General features: G+C 40.4%; 1 protein-coding gene across 17 annotated transcripts in view; it reads right to left on the minus strand.

Moving 5' to 3' along the window:
• RYR2 (ryanodine receptor 2) overlaps positions 1–22,386 on the minus strand; it is a 235,952-nt gene that overhangs the window by 126,088 nt on the left and 87,478 nt on the right. For all 17 annotated transcript variants that reach the window (XR_013392185.1, XM_077925763.1, XM_077925761.1 and 14 more), the window contains 11 exons: positions 21,270–21,405; positions 17,688–17,783; positions 13,952–14,070; positions 13,638–13,771; positions 12,390–12,631; positions 11,726–11,918; positions 9,454–9,670; positions 8,419–8,523; positions 7,115–7,218; positions 6,139–6,222; positions 4,696–4,855 (listed from right to left, as the gene is read on the minus strand). Coding sequence is in view for 16 of the 17 variants with exons in the window: in XM_077925763.1 (XP_077781889.1) it covers positions 4,696–4,855; positions 6,139–6,222; positions 7,115–7,218; positions 8,419–8,523; positions 9,454–9,670; positions 11,726–11,918; positions 12,390–12,631; positions 13,638–13,771; positions 13,952–14,070; positions 17,688–17,783; positions 21,270–21,405 (1,590 nt within the window). In the remaining variant the exon portion in view is untranslated. The remainder of the gene's footprint in view (positions 1–4,695; positions 4,856–6,138; positions 6,223–7,114; positions 7,219–8,418; positions 8,524–9,453; positions 9,671–11,725; positions 11,919–12,389; positions 12,632–13,637; positions 13,772–13,951; positions 14,071–17,687; positions 17,784–21,269; positions 21,406–22,386) is intronic.

The raw sequence follows: 22,386 nt of genomic DNA on the forward strand, positions 1-22,386 counted from the left end.
TAGAGTTGTAGCAAAAGCAAAAGCTCTCAGACCAACAGAAGGAAAGGTGTTTGTATCATATAGTTGATTTTATTTAAGCAGCATCTCCAGCATTCAATAATGTCAAAGGATATTTTGTGTGTGTCTGTGTGCGTGTGCGTGTACAAAAGCTGCTGAAGCTCTGACTTTCAGATAAAAGGTAGGCAGAAGACCACAGGCTTAAAGTAACTTCCTGGTTGTAAGCAAAATGTATTTGCAAATTTCCTACAACATGCTTAAAGCTGAATACACAATCTGGAGCCAGTCAGCTCTAGCAGCTAGTTTATATGCGGCAACTAATGACTCTGGAAGATAAAGTGCATCTTGGTTTACTTCAAAAGATGCACCCAGCCACTTCAGTGAAAACTTGTGTGCCAAGGCCCCATGACTCACGGTCACCTTGTGGATAAATAAAGCACAGGGACAAGCGGGTTTTGTTTTATGGGTTTAAATAGGCAACAATAATAACAAGAATTAATAATAATACAGTCATACCTTGGAAGTCAAACGGAATCCATTCCGCAAGTCTGTTCGACTTCCAAAACGTTCAGAAACCAAAGCACGGCTTCTGATTGGCTGCAGGAAGCTTCTGCAGCCGATCAGAAGCCGTGGAAGCCCCATCGGATGTTCGAAAGAATGTTTGAAAACCAGGACACTCACTTCCAGGTTTCGATAGTTCGAGAGCCGATTTGTTCGGGAGCCAAAGCGTTCGAGATCCAAGGTACGACTGTAATATATATTTTTTATACCCCACCCATCTGGATGTGTTTCCCCAGCCACTTGGGGCGCTCCCAACAGAATATTAAAAACATGATAAAACATTTAAAAAGTCCCTAATCAGGGTTTCCTTCAGATGTCTTCTAAAAGTCAGATAGTTGTTTATTTCCTTGACATCTGATAGGAGGGCGTTCCACAGGGTGGGCGCCACTACTGAGAAGGCCCTCTGTTTGGTTCCCTGAAACCTCACTCTGTAACCCCTTGGCTGGGTCACTGCGGGGCCTGGCTGCAACACTGCCCACTGAATAAGGTAAGGGGACTTTCAAAAATCAATCTGCATTAACATCAGTTGGGTATGCAGAATTTCTAGTGACTTAGGTTTATTACAGGTAATTGATGAACAGTAAGTAACCTAGAAATACATAGCCTCAACTTAAATATGATAGAAGGATGTAATTCACTGTTATAAATATATTGTTCCTACAAATGAGAATATGCATGTGAATTTGTGTTGTTGCAGTTGTCATCACACCATAAAGGGAAAACATACTCTTCTTTTAACACAAGACATGGATCTCAAATAAAAAGCTGATGATTGTGTCAGTGCAAAAAACAAACAAAAACAAAAGAAACTTCTACATCCCAGTTAGAAATAAATAATGATGATGATGAGCTATGATTATGTTACAGCAAAAAGCCTGTTACATTTTGAAAATTACTTTTCTATAACATAGTGGTAATTTAGTTACAAAGGTTGTATTCATTAGAACTCAGTTTTCCAACTGTGAAATGCTACTGTACTTTTTGGCAGCACTGAAGATGCTTATTTTTTAGTATATTGAGTATAGTAGCTTGATACAATGACAATGTTTGGATGTTAAATCTCAATTTACCACATTCAATACATAAACAATACTTTTGCCTATGTATGCAGCCTCTTTGTTCCTTTCTTCACGCTGCGAACAAACAAACCAGGAAGTCTTCAATTAAGAATAGCTTCCTGTTTTGCCTAAACAAGGAAACTATGGTTACAGCTTTCAAACATATCAGGATATTAAACTATGGCTTGAAATTGGATTTAAATACTAGTTTGTTCCAGAAGTAGTAACCATAGTTTCATGGGTTTGGTTAATTAGAGGCTTTGTGGTTTAACTGACTTGTGCAGAGAGAGAAGAATGAAGGGCTTAATTTACAGGGGAATGGTTCATTCATAGCTCAATGATCACATTTGCAACAGATTTTGTAAGGAAAATTATATTTACTTCAATAATAATTTACTATACTTTACTCCCCCCCCCCCATAGAATGCACATGCACACACCTCACCCTGATGCCATTCCTTAGAGACTGGGGTCCCAACTCAATGGAATGGTAAGGTTAAGAAATCATCCTGGGACCCAGAAGATCTTAATAACTATCACCCAGTTGTAAATATCTCCTTCCAAGGAAAGGTTCTTGAGCAAGTGGTCACCATCCAGCTCCAGACTACCTTGGACAAGAATGATTTAATAGAACCATTTCGATTGGTGTTTAGGCCTGGTTTTGGCACAGAAACTGCCTTGGTTGTGTTGCACAAATATCTCTATTGGGGGAAATGGTATGTGTGTGTGTCCCTGTTGATTTGCCTTGATCTCTCAGCAGCTTTCAATGCCATGAAGCAAGGTGCTCTTCTAGAGCAGCTGTCTGAATTTGGACTGGGTGGCACTGTGTTGCGATGATTCCAGGCTTACTTGGATGGCCACCCCAGAGAGTGGTACTTGGGGTATACTGCTCAACTGTCTTCAATTGGGTTGATCTTATCCCCCATGCTGTTTAACATCTACATGAAGCTGCTGATCAAAGCAATCCAGAGATTTGGAGTGAGTTCATATGGAGAGTTGTCTTTGAGATATTATAGACCTGGTATGGTGTAGTGGTTAAGAGCAGTAGACTCCTAATCTGGTGAACCGGGTTCACGTTTCCGCTCCTCCACCTGCAGCTGCTGGGTGACCTTGGGCTAGTCACACTTCTTTGAAGTCTCTCAGCCCCACTCATCTCACAGAGTGTTTGTTGTGGGGGAGGAAGGGAAAGGAGAATGTTAGCCGCTTTGAGACTCCTTCGGGTAGCGATAAAGCGGGATATCAAATCCAAACTCTTCTGGTCCATAAAGACCACTTCTCCCCCATATTAATCAGTTGGGAACTGGGCATTTTATGTATATTGCATTGTTAGTGTTTTCTCTAGGGTTTTTTTAATAGCTTTATATTGGGTTTTATAAACAAGCATCATAGTATAATAAATAATACAAATAAATAGACCAGGCCTTCTCATGTCGTCTGTATGTCACAAAAATAACACAATAAATTTGCAATAATATCTGTAACGTAAGTTTCATTATTAGTGGTCAATGTGTAAGCTCTTGGTTTGTGAATTAGTTTAAACAAAAACAGAGGGGAAACAGGATAGAACAGAACTAACAGATAACATTCAGCACTGCAGAGCTAATCACCTAATCAGGAACCCTTGTGGTTTTGCTTAGATTAAATATTGAGTAATGGTCATTTTTGCTCAGTGAAGCAATATGAAGTGTTGGCATATTGATGAACGTGCATTGAAAGTGAAAACAATGTATGTTTAAATTTAAATTTACATCAACCAGATTCAGCCAATTGCTGATGGGGGAGGGAGAATTGTTCCTTTTTTGAATTACTGACATATGCTATGAGATTAAACCACATTTCAGTAAAGCCATTTTTTTTATCTGTCCACAAGTCAACCATAGTTTATTAGTCAACCTTTCAAGTAGGGCTGTTTCCCAAACTGTTTTGTACCAATTATCTAGTGTTGTGCCAGAAAGGTCTTTCCAATGTCTCGTTTACGTTGTATCTGCCACTTGATATAAATGGTTCATTAATTCTTAATTGTGTAAATCTGGATTGTTGTCTTGAAGGTCTGAGTTCTGTGAATGTTTTACGATCCTGATTAATCAGAGGTTGGCTGAAAAGAATGTACTTTTTAGTGGTCTTTAAATGTTTTTGAGATAGCTACAATCTTGGAGTTGTACCATGTTTGGGGGATGGGTGATCCTCTCATTAGGTCATTAAACAGGCGGACCATATATGGTAACCATGTTTCTTTAAATTGTTTATAATACTTGGAAGTGAAGCCATCTGGTCCTCAGGCCAATATTTTTTTAAGAACAATGTCAATTTCTAATAGAAATTTTCTCTGGTTTTAAATCGTATTTATGTGCTGTAGCTTATTGTCAAGTTGTCAACAGACCTCAATGCAGCAATCTTCTATGTTCAATTTTCAGTTAAAAAGCAGAAAGTGGCATGATTTCACTTGGGGGCCTTTTTCCTTAGCAGGTTTGCATCCATAATCTGAATATTACTGTAGGAAAAAAAGACTTCAGGGGATGGGCTGTGGGATTCAGAGAAGTGGAATGAGTTGGTAGGGCTCCTTCCCAATGCTTCTTTGAGGCTTTAAATCATATCCCCAGCTTCAGACATGATGGGTACAGATACTGGTCTACCTGCGTCACATGTAATTGAATAACTCATTCAAATTTAAAAGCTGTAAGTCAAATGAATCAAGTGACTGTATTTCAGGCTTAAAGGAAACATAAACAAAACTTTAATACCCTGATCACTGCCACTTAAATCTTCAGGTAACATGTCTGATTCCCAGTCACAAATAAAAGCATTTCTTATACACGGAATTCCAAATGAATCAATTTGTTCTAGATGGCATATTAAAACAAGTTTTTCCTTCTTTAAGTAGTTATCTAAGCACCTAGAAACTATCCTTACTTGTCTCCAAGGAACCCACCACACCTACCCAAATCAAATCCCGAACTCCAGTAGTCATATTCATCTGCTTTACCACCCACCCTCAAAATATCATGAAATATCATGAAACTGAAAGTTCCACAATATCTGCAGTTATCAGTGAATTTTCAAGCATCCACCAGGGACTTACCTGCTGAATTCCATATGTCCAACCCTGCCTGATACGATCCCTTGCCCATACATTGTGAGCATTCTCTGCAAGTTTATCAACCATAGCTTCCTGAGAAGGGGTCAGTTTGATACAACTCAGATCCATAGGAGCAGGCTTGTATCCACTAGACAATAGATAACTGTTAGATGAGAGTAAAATACTTCAGTGAGATCACTTTTATATGCATGTCTCTCAACATTTTAGAACAGCAAAACACAGCAAAACAAGGTGACCAAATAATAAAAGTTGATTGCACTCTTTGTTTACGGTTATGCTGAATGTTTGGGGCAAGCATTTTCAGCATGAAAAAGGAGTCTGATTTTTTCCCCTCACAGTTTTTCCTGAAAGAATATTTAAACATTTTGAGGAAAGTGTTTTATTCATCTCTTTGAAAGCCACCATTGTCATTAGCACACTTCTTAAGACTGTCTTAAACATTTTAATATTGTCAGGCATTAACTATATACTTTCTTAAACAAAGAACCAGGAAGTAGTGATCAAATATAGGAACACATGAAGGTATAGATCTTCATCCCATTGTAACAGAGCAAGCCAGTAACTAATGTGGAGCAACAGCAGCCATAGTATTCTGACAGGTCTATGAAAGGGAAATAATAGTAGGAAAAGCAAATGGAGAAAGTTGTTTCTCAGTCAGTTGCTGATGAGGGGTGTGATTTCTTCCTCAAACTGAGGCAATAGCATGCATATCCCAAGAACGCAAAATGGGTTTTCTCAGTGTGAATGGACAGAAGCAGGGGGGAGGAGTATTTGGCATATCCTGCACAACAAATGTTGTACAGCAGTGATGGCCAAACTTGGCCCTCCAGCTGTTTTTGGACTACAATTCCCATCATCCCTGACCACGGGTCCTGTTAGCTGGGGTTGATGGGAGTTGTAGTCCCAAAGCAGCTGGAGGGCCAAGTTTGGCCATCACTGCTGACCAGGCTCAGTTGTGATGAGAAAGCTGCATGTAGTACCATGGACAATTTGGTTGGCATCATAAATCTGAGACATCATTAAAATGGTATTGCTACTGCCGGCCTTGAGCCCAAGAGGAAGCTACAAAGCGATCAGTTCAGAAGGTACTAAGGAAGCTAGCAGAGGTTGCCTATGCGGTTGCTTGTTCATGCACTCCTCTGTCTGTTCTTCCCCAATCTCATTCTGCTGGAGCTCAAGAACTGTGGTGATAACCACCATTTCACCTTCTTGACCTCTCTTTCACTTGCTGCCATTGCCTTATCTAAGTGATGGGGAAGGTGGACTTCCCACTCACACAGCTGAACCAAGAGCCCATGATTATCAATTTGACTCAAGGAAGTACAGTGATATGATAAACACACAAGTGAGCCTGGACAGGAAGGCAGGCTCCTACTTTACACACACCTACACATCTTCCATTTTATTTTCTGAATTTAAACTTACTTCTTTGGAAGTTTTAGTTGCTTCACTTTTTCCTCAGCATGCTCATCAGCAATCCCAACATGACAACCTAGCGCCAGCAGTGTTCTGGAGGAGAAAATCAATAACTTATAGGAACTTAAATTGGCATGTTGAAAAGCAAAGCTACAACTGCTAGGTTTGCGGAGAAAGATGTTTGCAAGACAAAAATAATAATTCCTATAACCTGTGGGCCAGGTTTTGGTATCTCCCTTCAAAAATACTTTTTTGGGATTGTATTTATACAATACATTACTCACTGAGAGAAGCATTCACACACACCCCACGGAGCCCATTGCCCAGCTCTGCCTGGCTTGCTTTTATGAGCTAGTATGGGCAAGGAGACAGGCAGATGGTTTCACTTGTCCAAACAGCCTGCCCACATCCTCAGAGATAACAAGTTGAACCTGATCCTATACAACTTGACTAGACAGAGCTCCGGCACTCTCCCGCCCCAGCCCTGCTACCACAGTGGAGTCTACCTCTTCAGGAATCAGAACCTGGTTAGCTCCGCATTCCAGTAGGCCACCAGGGAATCAGCTGAGAGACCATCAACATGGGGTAAGACATCCCCTACCACTCTCTAGAAGCCATTTGGATCTATTAAAGGGGGGGCAGACTATTTGAATCAGTCCCACTTCCCTTAATCTTAAGGAAGAAATTCAGAAAGCATGTTTAAATGTAGCAACATTTATTTGGTACATCTACAGATCCTGCCAAAGAGCCAAGCAGCAGAGCAGTATCCAAAGTTATTAATGTAGAAATCACCAAAATCTGTTTGAGAAGATTACCAGAAGACTTAAGTAATCACATTGATTTATCACCACCCACCAAACAGATGGGCATTTTGTTATTACTATACAAGGCAAACCTCATAGACTATTTAAGAGTTCACGCACCCAAATCTTTTTGAAGAAACATAAAAACACTTATGATTAGAGTGAGCAAGCTACAAACTTACTTTAGTGTTTCTAGTGACATTTGGAGATTATAATTTCGCTCTTGTTCTGGCAGTTTTGCAAACTCCACCAAACATGGATGCTGTCGCTTGTTGTCATCTCTAACCTGCAAGAAAGGAAACACTAAGCATAAATCTGTCTTAGAACGGTAAGTCCAAATTACTGAAAAGGAGTTTGTACCATGTCAGAAATATTAGATAATGATCCAATCAAAGTCAGGCACTTTTAGCTCTTATTGATTTCAGTGTGAGAGTTGTTTAAATCTCTCCCATTGAAATCAATGATGGTGAGTTTTAAGTGCCGTGGTACCTTGGGTTAAGTACTTAATTCGTCCCGGAGGTCCATTCTTAACCTGAAACTGTTTTTACCCTGAAGCACCACTTTAGCTAATGGGGCCTCCTGCTGCTGCTGCCGTGCCGCCGGAGCACAATTTCTGTTCTCATCCTGAAGCAAAGTTCTTAACCCGAGGTACTATTTCTGGGTTAGCGGAGTCTGTAACCTGAAGCGTATGTAACCCGAGGTACCACTGTACTGTACTATATAGGAAGGATGTATTTATAACTGTTGGCCGAGTTGTAAGATATTTCATGTAACGTGAAATTTGCTATGGCAGATATAGGTCAGGAGCCATCACACCTGGTGCTGGGAGCCGTGGCCTTTGTGTGCAGGCTACCCCATTGGTGAACCACAGAACTGTGGTTTGGAGGATCTCCTCACAGGGCAGCGATATTCTCAGGATCTGAACTGGCCCCATCCATCCATCCATCCATCCATCCATCTATTTGGCTCTGCCAGGCAGAGAACACTACCAAAAGTCTCCTCTTGAGGTTGAGACATTGCCAGAGCAAGAAGGTCTTCCTAACACTTGTGTGATTCAGTGCAATCTTCAGCTCTGACTGCTAGCTTCATGCTTCAGCTGACTCATGGCTTGGCTCTCAACTACAGTCTCCTTGGCACAACCACTGGCTACCCTCCAAGTGCTGTGTATGACCCAGCCCTGACAATATGTTAGAGATGCTTCTGAATAATATAAAACCCTTTTACTTGGATAACCACTTATAAGCCATTTTGGCAAGTAAGGGGTATATAAACAAATAAAAAAAATTACAACAGCAATGAAAATTTAATGCAAAATCTATGTTCTCTGAAAGTGTAACTTCTGCTTCATTTCCAGCTATTAGAAAAGTATTCTAAATTATATGCACATATACATTGAACATGTACAATATAATTACTCCACCTTATTCTGCATGATATTTTAAGCAATAAGAAAAACAACAGAAAACAAAATTTGAAAAGCACATACAGGACCATACTGCCATCCAAGTTCAATTTTATTCATAACCCAAAGTTCATGGATATTCTCAGCTAGTTTTTCCCTAATTCTTTCCAGATGTGGAGGTAATACAATCTAAAGATAAAAGAGCAAATCTGTTAGAATAAAATGACACAGAGTGCAGTAGAGGGGAGAAAAAGATAATTTACTAGAATGAAATAAACTACTTGTCCAAAGTTTACATATGTTTCACTAATTACATAGTAGTAAATGACTGAACTGGAAACATAATGAAAGCAACCTACTCATAATAACAAATGTACTTTGAGTTTGTCAATGTACAGGAGTTTTTTTCCTTTTTTAAGATTTTTTTTTATTAATCTAGATTTTCAAGAAAGCAGCTTCCAGATACTTAATGGGTTTAGGATTGTATTTACGTTAACTGATAAAATAATATGTTTAATACAAGAAGGAGAAGATTTAAAGATGTTAATGTTTAATTTAAAGGGTATCAAAATTGGGATTTGGAAAACCGTTATAAGGCTATGCAATGAAATTCAACTAAGGGGAAACGAGGAAGTTGTTTTACAAAGTAAATAACTGCTATTTTCAATAAGGTTATGATTTATGTTTGTTATGTTTTGTTTGTTTTGTGTTTTTGTTTGTCGTTGATATTGTAAAAACTAATAATTTTTTTGCAAAAAATAGATTTTCAAGATAGCCTACAAAAGAGAACCATAAAACAAATATAAAATAGATCAACTACTACTACTACTATCTACTGCTTTTTGTATTTTTACTGTTGCTATGATGATTGCTTTTGTTTCTGATTCGAGGAGTTTTTTATCTTTAAATGACTGGTTAGATAGAACAAGTTGTGAAAACAAATGCCTTTACAAATTAACAAATATTTAGTGTCACTGTACTTGATATCTAGACTCCCAAAAAATAAAATATTAGGCAAAAAATGAAAGCAAAAGGTATTTTTCAAGTTCATTGATTTTAACATAATATTATGTAGCATATTTATCCCATAGTTGAAAAGTTAATGTAGATTCTGTTTACCTGACTGGTATCTACAGGTACTGGAGTGAAAGCTGCTTGGGATAGAGATATATTTGGGCCCAGAAGGTCTCTTGTGGAATTCCGATCCTGTTTGTATTCTCTGCTGTGTTCCACTTTCAATTTCTCTTTTGGCAGAATAGCTTCAAAACAAGGAGCATATCCTGGAGGTGGAAGGAATTTAAATTCCCCATGGCGGCCTCCAAGCAAAAAACGTACCCTATAAGACAACAATTCAAATATTCCTGATGCCTTTAATTCAATTCTAAAGTAAAATTATTCCATCAATGTCACACTTTGCAAGCGCTGCATCTGGGATTTACATTGGTACCTCAGGTTAAGTACTTAATTCATTCTAGAGGTCCGTTTTAACCTGAAACTGTTCTTAACCTGAAGCACCACTTTAGCTAATGAGGCCTCCCGCTGCCGCCGGAGCACAATTTCTGTTCTTATCCTGAAGCAAAGTTTTTAACCTGAAGCACTATTTCTGGGTTAGCGGAGTCTGTAACCTGAAGCGTATGTAACCTGAAGTGTATGTAACCCGAGGTACCACTGTATTTCAGAGTGAATTAGTTTTATCTAAAGGTGACTGCATCTACACTAGGCTGTGATTATCTTCTCCTATTTTCTGTCTTAAAAAAAGGTAAAGGACCCCTGACAGTTAAGTCCACTCACGAACAACTCTGGGGTTGCAGCGATCATCTTACTTTACTGTCCAAGGGAGCTGACATTTGTCCACATACAGTTTTTCCAGGTCATATGGCCAGCATGACTGAGCCACTTCTGGTGAAACCAGAGCAGTGCACGGAAACGCCATTTACCTTCCTGCCAGAGCAGTACCTATTTATCTACTTGCACTTTGACATGCTTTCAAACTGCTAGGTTGGCAGGAGTAGGACTGAACAACGGGAGCTCACCCCGTCGCGGGGATTCAAACCGCCGACCTTCCAATCAGCAAGCCCAAGGCTCAGTGGTTTACACCACAGCACCACCCGCATCTCACTTTCTGTCTTACCTGTGGTCTATTTAGCAATAACTACTGCTTAGTTTAGGTTATTAATTTTATATGTGATTTAAATGAAGAATAAGAATGCATATTTATTCAGAAGTAAGTGTGTATTCATTTGGCATACTCAATTTTGGATAAAATTAGAACTGGAAAAAACCAGTGATTATATCATCACTTCATCACTGGACTAGTGTAGTAGCGAGTAAGAGCAAAGTATATGAGGCAGAACCAGCACAGAATGAACTCATTGTGTAGTGTTAGGTATCTTTTGGCTTCAGTTCCTCATCTGTAAGATGGAAATATTAATATTGACCATGTGGGCCTCAGTAAAGATGTATCAGTTAATATATGTGATGTGCTTTGAGCTCTTAGGAAAAGCACTATATAACTAAATATCCCTTGGATAAGGATTTTTCAGAGTGCTGCACCTCCACTCACAGGAAGACACTTTCCTCATAGAGTGGACATGGAGTTTTGTTTTCAGAAGCAGCCTAGTGCCATTTTGAATGGGTGAGTAGATCATTTTCCTTCCCCTCTCAACCTACTATGCCCTTCTTTGGCCAGCCATTCCAGCTCCCACTGAGGAAAAGCAGGACATGTAAGTCCCTTCCAAGATCCCTTCTGTGGAGTTTGCTTCCTCCAAATACTCTCTCTCTCTTCTAAACTTGCACAGTGTTATGAACACTGGAGCCTAAAACCTTTCCTGTGCCTCAAGAGGCACAACAATCCAAAGCTTGACTGAGCAGAAAGACTACATAAAGGAAAAAGCAACTACAGTACGGTAACTATGGATACAGGTGAATTAAATCTTCAGGACTCTTTTAGGAATTCTCTCTCGGAACCTCAATTCAGAAGATCCACAATATAAAGTTGCAGGAGGTTGAATTTGATTGGGCCATGGTGATGAAAGCTTTAACCCTTTTCCCTAGACCATTTCCCAGATCTAAATCACCTGCTAGCAATTGCTCCACATCCACAGGTACCATGTGCTGTTCCTAGCAGTGCATATATAGCTGGTTTTGAGTGGTGCGATTCACCGCCCCAAAGAATCAAACCCATAGTGTCACCTTACGTATCCAATTTGTGAAAAGTTGTTAAGAAAAAGAAAAACCAGAAGATCCAATCATACATCTGTTGTGGAGCAACTGGCTTAACCATAGAATAAGTCCTACGCACAGAACCGAAATTTCAAAATTAAATGAATAAGACAATAAGCAAGGAAAACATGCAATGTATTCACTGAAAATGACAGGATGGGGTACTAACTTTATCCCTGCAGAGAAGCTGACAACTGGAAAGAAAAGGCCATCTGTATTGAAATTCTCAAACATCCCCTGGACTGGCTGTCCATTTATCCGGAATGAAATGCTGGGAGCACTCAGATCAAGGCAGCAGCTGATTACATCATCAGTCCTTAACAGATGCTGGTTGGGAGAATTCACAGATCTTGCTACACAACCTAGGATATAAGAGTAAATATAATTAGAACAAAAGTTCAGCCTCATGTAAGAAAAGCTGCTTTCAGAAAACTTGGTACAAAGCCAAAGAAGAATCAATACAGATTAACACAAAAAAGCACCAGTATTAGATCTCAGGAAGCTGCCTTCAACCTACTCAGAACACTGGAGTATTTCTTTCTTCAATTTGTATGTTTTTTGCTCTTGTTATGTTGAAAAATCCAAAAAAAAATTAATTATAAAAACAAGAAGGGGGGAAAAGAACAGTGGTTCATCTAGACCAATGTTCTCTATTCAGTGACTGGCAGTGGCCCTACAGAGTTTCAGGAATATCTCTTTCCCAGCCCTGCAAAAACCGTGGCTCTTCCCCCACAAATGTGACTGGGAGAATAGTAGATGACATATTGGCTGAAATAAAGAAGTCAACTGCTAAGTGTTTTAAAAACAAACCTAAGGTATTTAATTAGCCTTACCTGACCACAGATGAAGTCCATCAAAACTATAGGAATATAGGTCATCACCAACACCATTTCCTCCCCATTCTTCTCCTCCCACAGGGTATGGTGAATAGCCTTCTGTTGAAGCCCAGCCCACACGAAGGTGAGTAGCTTCGGCTGTCGTAAACGGTCCCACATGGTCAACCATTAGCTCATAATACCATTTTCTATACTGAGCAGAGCCCTCGCTGATTCCAAGGAAAATATTGGGTCTCATACTGAATACAAGGGGGAAAGATGCATCAGAAAAGTTTCATGTTTTTTTTAAAGCATTATTAAACCCTCCTTTTGCTCTTTGTATCTGTACCCCAAGACAAATTACGACAAAAGAAGAACAGTCATTAAAATAACAATTAACCAACAAGTAGCTCCATGTTTGCATGTTATTTATTCAATTCCATTCATGAAGAAGAAGAAGAAGAAGAAGAAGAAGAAGAAGAAGAGTTTGGATTTGATATCCCGCCTTTCACTCCCCTTCAGGAGTCTCAAAGCGGCTAACAATCTCCTTTCCCTTCCTCCCCCACAACAAACAGTCTGTGAGGTGACTGGGGCTGAGAGACTTCAGAGAAGTGTGACTGGCCCAAGGTCACCCAGCAGCTGCATGTGGAGGAGCAGAGACGCGAACCCGGTTACCCAGATTACGTGACTACCGCTCTTAACCACTACACCACACTGGCTACATCCTATTAAATATCTCAAAGAAATATAACAAATAAAAACATATTTCACATGTAAAAGCAATGCAGATACAGACTATTTGCTACTGCCTCTATAAAACCCTATTCAAGTTTTTAAATTTTAATTATTCTAATATAATGGATTTTGAATAATAATACAATTTAATAGTAATAAAAAATATTTTAATTAGATATCTTTATAACACTGTTCGTGATGCACTCCAAGCTCATGCACAAGTAAAAAATAAATAATTTAAAACCTATTTTAAAATCCACAGCACAATAAAATACAGCAGTAATCGAGGTCAAACATACTACCATACTTTGAAATCGAACATCAACAAAAAAAACTGGGAGCAGAGTTTATGTCTTCAAGAGATGCAAAAACATCAACTGCATTTAATTTAGAAATATTAGCAGAAAGGGGAGATAAAGACATTGTCTCTTAATGAATGCAACCATTATATTTGTCTACATGTGAAAAATAACTTTGATTTGTTCTTGGTTTTATATACAGATTGCACACACATTCTAGTCAATTTTTTACCTGCTCACATGGTTGACAAGACGTGTCTGGAGAAGGAGATCTCGCCCTGGCAGAAGATTGTCACAAATCAAATGCTGATTAGACCGCACAGCTACTCCATGGCACACACAGAGAGAGCACAAAACATCTAACACCTGGGAAAGAAATGATGCAGATGGTGATTATGATGGTTCTCAGCTCCCATGATACTGTTTAAAAACACCAAGTGTAAAACAGTAAAGACTCTCCCTTGCTATCTTAAACCCTCCCACTGAGATATTTCATAAACCAGCTACCCACCACACAGACTCTCCATCCAAATCTGCATTGCATACCTTATGGTTTCTTCCATGTTTGTCCAAAAGGCATATAATTGATTTAATATGTCCTTCTTTAATAATATTTAAAGCTTCTGGACTTTCTACCAACACACAGTGCAAAACCTCAAGAATGCCTAAAAACATAAATACAAAAAAGACCAGTTTATTGTTTAATTTATCTCACAATCATACATAAGATATATCCTCCCACAGGCTATATGGATGGAATAAGAATCCATATAGCATATGGATGAAATAAGACAATGGTAAAACTGGAAGAACAAGATTAATGTGAATACTGCACAATTAAGAATGGGCATCTGTAATCAATCTTGTAACAAATGGAAATTTAAACGTGAAATATAAGTACTTCATTCATCTTAAATCTCGCCGATAGGCACTAGAAACAGGGAAATGAAATTAAGTACACAATTTTCACAACACAGTTTTGTTTAATTCTTTTAGATTGGTTGCACAATTAACTGATAGCTTTAAAAAAGGTAAAGGACCCCTGACAGTTAAGTCCAGTCACAAACGACTCTGGGGTTGCGGCGCTCATCTCACTTTACTGGCCGAGGGAGCCGACGTTTGTCTGCAGACAGTTTTTCCAGGTCATGTGGCCAGCCTGACTAAGCCGCTTCTGGTGAAACCAGAGCAGTGCACGAAAATACCATTTACCTTCCCACCAGGGCAGTACCTATTTATCTACTTGCACTTTGATATGCTTTCAAACTGCTAGGTTGGCAGGAGCTGGGACCAAACAACGGGAGCTCACCCCGTCACGGGGATTCGAACCACCAACCTTCCAAACAGAAAGCCCAAGGTTCAGTGGTTTACACCACAGCACCACTTGTGTCCCATAACTGATAGCTTATATGTGATTAAATCTGAAGAGCTCTTATACTACCTAATTCTGTAGTTTCAAATTTTGGCCAACATGCTATGTACTAGGGGTAGGAATAATTCAGTTTTGCATCTCCTTTCTTTTTTAGGAATTTAAATAATCTTTTGCCTCAATTTTGCAATTAAGGAATACAGACAAAGCTTTCATTCTTTGGGGTAATGTACCACAAAATTTCAAATGCCTAACACTGTTGAGGTAATAGAAAAGGACTGGGCTAACTGGTAGTTAATATACAGCTTACAGAAAAACGTGCCTCACAATTATGTACTCTTAGTTTTGTTTTGTTTTGTTTTAATTTGTTTTGGTATATTATTATGTAAGCCCATTTTAGAGCTGAAAAGCAGCATATAAATAATTTAAATTTCACAAATTAATAGTGTAAGTAAACTATGTAAATGTAAGGAATGGTGTAAGTAAGTTATAGAATTCCCAGTGCTGCAGTAGGGAATGTTTTATAACTTATAATTTGATGTATTCTTGGAGAAGATTAATAGTATGTCAAAAATAGAAAATGTCATACATTTTCTGTGTATCACAAGGGGTGTGTGAAAGATGCTCCTATAAAATGAGCATATTAATTACATTAAATTACATGAAAATTGAGATAATGAAGATGTAGGAAGCAGTAGGATGCAGCACTGAAACACCTATGACCTCTCAATTAACCAAAATTACCAGCCAAATGAAGCAGCAGCCAGTGTCATTAAGTATCATTAAACTTAAATAAGATTCCTGCAATGCTGCATTAAGACAAGTTCCTCTAGGTCCAGGCACAATTGTATAGCAGATCTCTTAATATAGCAGTAGCAAGGATGTGGCACACAGTTAATTGCTGCCAGCTGCTGCTGCTAAGTCAGCACTGTAACATGGGATAAAACGAAGCCTGAACATACAACATCACAGGTTGTATGTAATGCACTGGGTAGTCTTCTATACCAGTGTTTCCCAACCTTGGGCCTCCAGCTGTTTTTGAACTACAATTCCCATCATCCCTGACCACTGGTCTTGCTAGCTAGGGATGATGGGAGTTGTAGTCAAAAAACAGCTGGAGACCCAAGGTTGGGAAACACTGTTCTATACCATTCTTCCAAATCATGTGACCAACTGCTTTTCCATGCCCACCAGAAAGAGGAAATAAATGGGGTGGGGAAACTTTCCATATTAGATATCCTTTTGTTTATAAGAAAGTTCACAGAATTATCAGCTAAGAAATTTGAAATTATCCTTGAGATCATCAAGTCTGACAGTGGTCAAACCAATTACATTTTACAACAAAGCATTCATTTTATGCACTACTTGCAAGTTTCCCTATTTAGCAGAGATATAATCAGAGGCAATCAGCTGTTGACCAACAGGAGTTTTTGTATATCCTCCTGTTGCCAGAAGCGTAATGCTTCTTAACAAAATACAGAAAACACATAAGTGGTTTCCTTATCATGCAGATAAGCTCATTACCTGAAACTAATTCTATTTACAGATAAAGGTTTGACTGATTTAAGTATTAAATAGTGTGATAATTTTGAATTATAATAAAAGGACCACTTTTTATCTATATTATTTCCCAAAATTATACCCAGTGTCCCTAAGGGCAAACATATCATTAAAGTATTTTCAAAATGTTCCTCTTTTAATTTGAGAGAAGATAATGTGGGGGAGAATCTAAACTGTTAATTTAATTAAAATCTAAACTGCTCATTTGATTTTTATCTTAAAGCCCAAAGGCCAATTACATTTTTAATGAAGTAATCATATACAATTATCTCTGTTGAGTTTTAAAAACTAAATTGTAGAGGACTCCACCGTTCTTGGCTTCATAATCCAAACTGGAATCAGCATCTAATTTGTAGAAAGTGACAAGATATTGTCATTTAGAACAACAACAAAAAATGATATAGAAGTCTCAAATGGCTGCCAGTTTATAATTTTATTCTATGTATGCTAAGATGTAGAAAAACAATTTAGGTACTTTTCAAGAAATAATAGGCATCATCCAAGAAAATGCTATTTAAAGTCTCATTGGAATCAGTGGGACATAACCAACAGTGGAAAGTGTGGTTGTTGGTGGTGCTGCTGCTCATCTGAACTCTGCTTGGTCACATCACTGCAGCTTACTGGGAGGTAGAGATGAGGAGGCGAATGGGCATGTACTGAAGGAGATCTTATGGAGAGATGGTGGGAGGAAGTGTACCAAAGGGAGTGGAAGAGAAAGAGAGAATGATAAGGGAGTGTACTAAGAAGATCAGCCATGGGGTGGTGGGCATCACAGAGGGGGAGGGGAAGGCACCCTGCCCATGTTCAGTGGAGATTGTTGCAAGGGGGTTGTCATAAAGGAGGTGGGAGAAAAGATGCATAGGAATAGGATAAAGTGAAAGGTCGGGTACAAAGGAAGCTGCAGAATAGGAGGAGCTGGATGCTTCAGAACTGAGTATGTGTGAAAAGGAGGCTGAGTATCTGGAATATGGTGAGCGGGGTGGGGAGAGAACCAGGAGGCTACCACGGGGTGGTCTCTGCGCAATAGGGGAGGTTACAGAAAAGGAAGCATGGTATGGGCAGGCAGCCCCTGGTTTAAATAGTCTCAGCTGAAATTAATGGAACTCTTGCATATTCACAAGATTATGCATGTATCTGTACAGCCGCAATCCCAGTTTAAGTTGTGTAAAATCATTCCTGCACATGAATCTTCTGTGATTTAAAAAACAATGTGTGTTTTTTACTTGCCCAAAGAGTAGAACTTAACACATTCTTGCCATTTTATTTTTAAAAAGATACAGCAGCAGATTGCACAACAGTGAAAGCAAGGGATTTGTTTTATGGGCTGTCTAGTTCTGATTAAAAAAAAATACATACCAGAAGATGCTTCTAGTCTCTCCAATCTACTAATGAGCCAATCAAGAGAGCCAGAAAACTGGGCACAATTTTTACGATTCCCTCTAATCAAAGCAGCTGAAAAGAATGAAAAGAGTGATTCATTTTTTTATTTTACCAACTGTCATATGCATTGTAATCACATTAGTTAATACAGAACATATGCCTTACAGCAGTGTTTCCCAACCGGTGTTCCGCGGCACACTAGTGTGCCGTGAGACGTTGCCTAGTGTGCCGTGGGAGGGAGGCGGGCGAGTCGGGCGGCGAGAGGCGGGGCGGCGGCGGCGAGCACACGCGGGGCGGCGAGCGAGCTCCCTCCCACATCCCATCGCCGCGAATGCAGGCTTTCGCTGAAGCCTGGAGAGCGAGAGGGGTCGGTGCGCACCGACCCCTCTTGCTCTCCAGGCTTAAGGAAGCTATCCCCCCAGCCCGCGCAAGGTCCCAGAGCGATGCGGAAGGTGCGCGCACCTTCGCCATCGCTCTCCGACCCGTTCGGGGGGCTGGGGACGGGAGAAGCTCCGGCTTCCCCCGCCCCCAGCCCGCGCAAGGTCCCAGAGCGATGCGGAAGGTGCGCGCACCTTCGCCATCGCTCTCCGACCCGCTCTGGGGGCTGGGGACGGGAGAAGCTCCGGCTTCCCCCGCCCCCAGCCCGCGCAAGGTCCCAGAGCGATGCGGAAGGTGCGCGCACCTCCGCCATCGCTCTCCAACCTGCTCTGGGGGCTGGGGATGGGAGAAGCTCCGGCTTCCCCCGCCCCCAGCCCGTGCAAGGTCCCAGAGCGATGCGGAAGGTGCGCGCACCTTCGCCATCGCTCTCCGACCTGCTCTGGGGGCTGGGGACGGGAGAAGCTCCGGCTTCCCCCACCCCCAGCCCGCGCAAGGTCCCAGAGCGATGCCGAAGGTGCGCACACCTTTGCCATCGCTCTCTGACCTGCTCTGGCGGCTGGGGGCGGGGGAAGCTCGGGCTTCCACCACCCCCAGCTCCTGCAAGCTCCGGAAGCAATGGCAAAGGTGCGCTCACCTTCGCCATCGCTCTCGGACCCTTTCTGGGGGCTGGGGGTGGGGGAAGCTCGGGCTTCTCCTGCCCCAGCCCCGCGTCTGGGGGGGGGGGGGAATAATTTTTTTCCCTTTATTTCCCCACCAAAATCTAGGTGCGTCCTATGGGCCGGTGCGTCCTATAGGGCGAAAAATACGGTAGTCAATATAGGCACAGAGTTAATTTTTTAAACATTTTCTAATGGTGGTGTGCCTCGAGATTTTTTTCATGAAACAAGTGTGCCTTTGCCCAAAAAAGGTTGGGAAACACTGCCTTACAGTGTAATCCAACCCGTTTATACTTAGAAGCAAATACTTTCATATCAATGGGGTTTACTCCTAGGTTAAGTGGGGTTAGGATTGCAGCCTTAAGTCATCTTTACCAAAGGTGAAAAATTCATAGACTTTGTTACTACATAAGCTGCGTTCTCCATGCAACCCATAGCACACACACTTTATATTTTATTCTATATGGTGAAAAACCAACTCACATTATAAAATTATGTTTTCATGTCTCTTTGCTTGGGCAAACCTTCCTCTGAGTTTATGTTCCATCAGGAAGCTACATTGCATGCCTTCCTGACTCCTGTGTATTAAATTCAAACAGGAAAATATCCCCCATCAAGACCCACACGCACTGCTTAGTCAAGTCCAAAGGCCTCTTCCACATCTACTTTTACTGAGACTATCTGTTTTGAAGAACTAATGTGGAAAATGTCCCTTCACAGGGAGCCCTGGGCACTCCTCGTGGGAGACCTTCCTCTCCCTCACTCCTGCCAGCATCAGTTTTATTTCTGTAAGCAGCCCTTCTGCCAGTTAGTCTTCTCTGACTTGGATTCTGGAGAAAAATTCAGAAATTTCTAATGCTGTCCTCTCCTTGTAAATTAGTGTTGCCCAGATCACTGCTAGATCTGAGTCTAGTGAACTTCAACAGCATGTCTGTTCTCTGGTATAAATCACCAGACAAAATGGCTTGAGGGTATGTATAAGAAGAAGCAATTGTCGTCATCATCCAAGACAAACCATCTTTCTGTCCTACAAAGTTCAAGCCTTAGAGCTAAAATAGCAATCAAGAAAGAATCTTAATAAACTCCCAATTTAGAAACATCAGAGCTGCAGCTAATTTTACCACAGGTCAGGTAAACTCTACAATTAATTGTGGAATACAGATATTCCCTGAGAACCTATTGTGCCAGGAGAGGAAAATAAGTTCCATGAGATACTCTTGAAAATAATATTGTGGAAGTAATGTATTACTAATAATGGAACTGGGAAACATAATTTATTATACTCACAACTCTCACCTTCCCACACAGAAATGAACTATATTAGCACTATATTTAATTCGTGGAGTAACTGAGAGTGATTAAACTGTCTTATGAAGTAATATATTTGTAACTTTTTTTCAATAGCAATATATTTATGGAACTAACAAATATCAGTAAAAAAAACCATTTTCCTTTGGGTGGAAAATGCAATTAGTTTGTTACATATTATTTTTTAATTAAATGGATGGCTAGCCACAACATGGATAGAAACAATTTTCTTCTGTATAAAGATTTCCTTTCAGTCTGCATTCTGATAACGCATCTGGTATATATTAAAGGCTATGAATAATGGAAACATCAGCTATCTGCTATCAACCGTACATCTTAGCTATAGCTTATGGAAAACAGGACTGAATGAACAATATTCCTAAATATTGGCCCAAACCAAAAGAATGAATACTGTAAAAGCACTTGCAGGGCAATAAAGGTAAAGGTAAAGGTACCCCTGCCCGTATGGGCCAGTTGTGTCCGACTCTAGGGTTGTGCACCCATCTCACTTAAGAGGCTGGGGGCCGGCGCTGTTCGCAGACACTTCCGGGTCACGTGGCCAGCGTGACGAAGCTGCTCTGGCGAGCCAGCACCAGCGCAGCACACGGAAACGCCGTTTACCTTCCCACTATAAAGTGGTACCTATTTATCTACTTGCACTTAGGAGTGCTTTCGAACTGCTAGGTGGGCAGGAGCTGGGACCGAAAGATGGGAGCTCACCCCACCGCGGGGATTCGAAACGCCGACCATACGATTGGCAAGTCCTAGGCACTGAGGTTTTACCCACAGCACCACCTGCGTCCCCAGGGCAGTATTTAAGCTTTATTCAGCATGAGATGCTTCAATTAAGCAAGTCAGAGATTTATCCCCTGTAAAGATTTTCTCTTTTAAGAAAATCCTATATAACTTCTTTAACGTATAGAGTGGGCTTCACCTAGCAAACTCAGTCAGTTGAAGCCCTAAGCAAGGGTTTCTGCTTGTGCAACAAGGATCCCCTCCTATCACCTCACAGACACACACCCTAAAATGGTTTGAGTGGACAGTAGAACCCAGAACAACACATGGGGAAGGGGAATCATTCTGTTTGGTAAGCTGGAATGCTTGCACAGATGAAATGTCTGTAATAGCACGATGCTGAACCCCTATGGGATTTCATTAGCATTTTTTGTGTGTGCTTGGATAACAAAAATTGCCATTTCTGAAATGCATATCTTACCTAGTAATTCATACAATGAGTTTAGGATAGATTTCCAAGTCTCTCCCGCCTCCTTCCCAGCTACATCAGCAAAATGAGCTGCACTGCTGTATACATGTAAGCGATCAATGCATTCAAGCACCAAGTTGATCATACCCTACAAGAGAAATAGCGCTTATCTCAAATAATAAGAAGTTGTTGTAACAGGGGGGAAACAACTTGCAATGAGCTTTGTAGGTACAAACAATAAAACAAAGGAGAAGGAAAAAGAAATCAATACAGGCATATACATGTGCACCCCAAAGCAGGCAAAATGCCAACATCACCCCAAAATAAATAAAAACACAAACCAAAAAAGCATGCTATACCCCTAAATACCAAAAAAAACACAAAACCTTAATTTTTTTAAAAAATGGGAGGGCCTTGGTGGGTGCTAAGGGGGTTTCTAAAGCCATTGTGGTGCCCACATGTGCCCTGTTTGAAAATCCCAACCTTATTCCTTCTCTGGAGAATTCTTATTTTTGTATTTGTTCAAGCTTGATATAGCTCTCACTCCCTGCATCACTGCATTTTTGGGAATAATGCATTTGCAAGCATTAGCCATTTTTTTCTGGGGGGAAAGCTTTCAGTCACAGAAGTCTGGTTTGGGTGAGTAACCTGTGGCCTGCCAGATATCATGTCTCATGAGTCCCAGCCTGCATCACCAATGGTCCTAGATAATGGGACTTCTAGTCCAGCAACCTATGTGGCAGAGCCACAGGTCTGCCACCTCTGCATTAAAGCACTAAAGCATACTTTAACACTGTGAATGAGCCTCACAGCTGCAAACTACCCACTAGTCTCTCCTGGAATGGCTTCAAGGAGTATGCTTCTAGTTCTTACCAACCGAGATTTATTCTTACATTTGGAAAGGACACACTGAGATTAGTTTAATAAATGCTGAGAAATGCTAATGATTAAGCAGTATGTCAATGCTAAAATAAATTATAGCTCACTGCAACAGGCCAAGGTAGTTTATGATATTGACTTCTTTCAACAAATCATACTTTAATTAACTAGAGTTTTCAGTTAACAAGCTAAGATAGAACTAGTTTATGATATTGACTTATTTCAGCAAATCATAGCTTAATTAACTAGT

This window comes from Podarcis muralis, chromosome 3, assembly GCF_964188315.1.
Source record: "Podarcis muralis chromosome 3, rPodMur119.hap1.1, whole genome shotgun sequence".
Taxonomy (NCBI): domain Eukaryota; kingdom Metazoa; phylum Chordata; class Lepidosauria; order Squamata; family Lacertidae; genus Podarcis; species Podarcis muralis.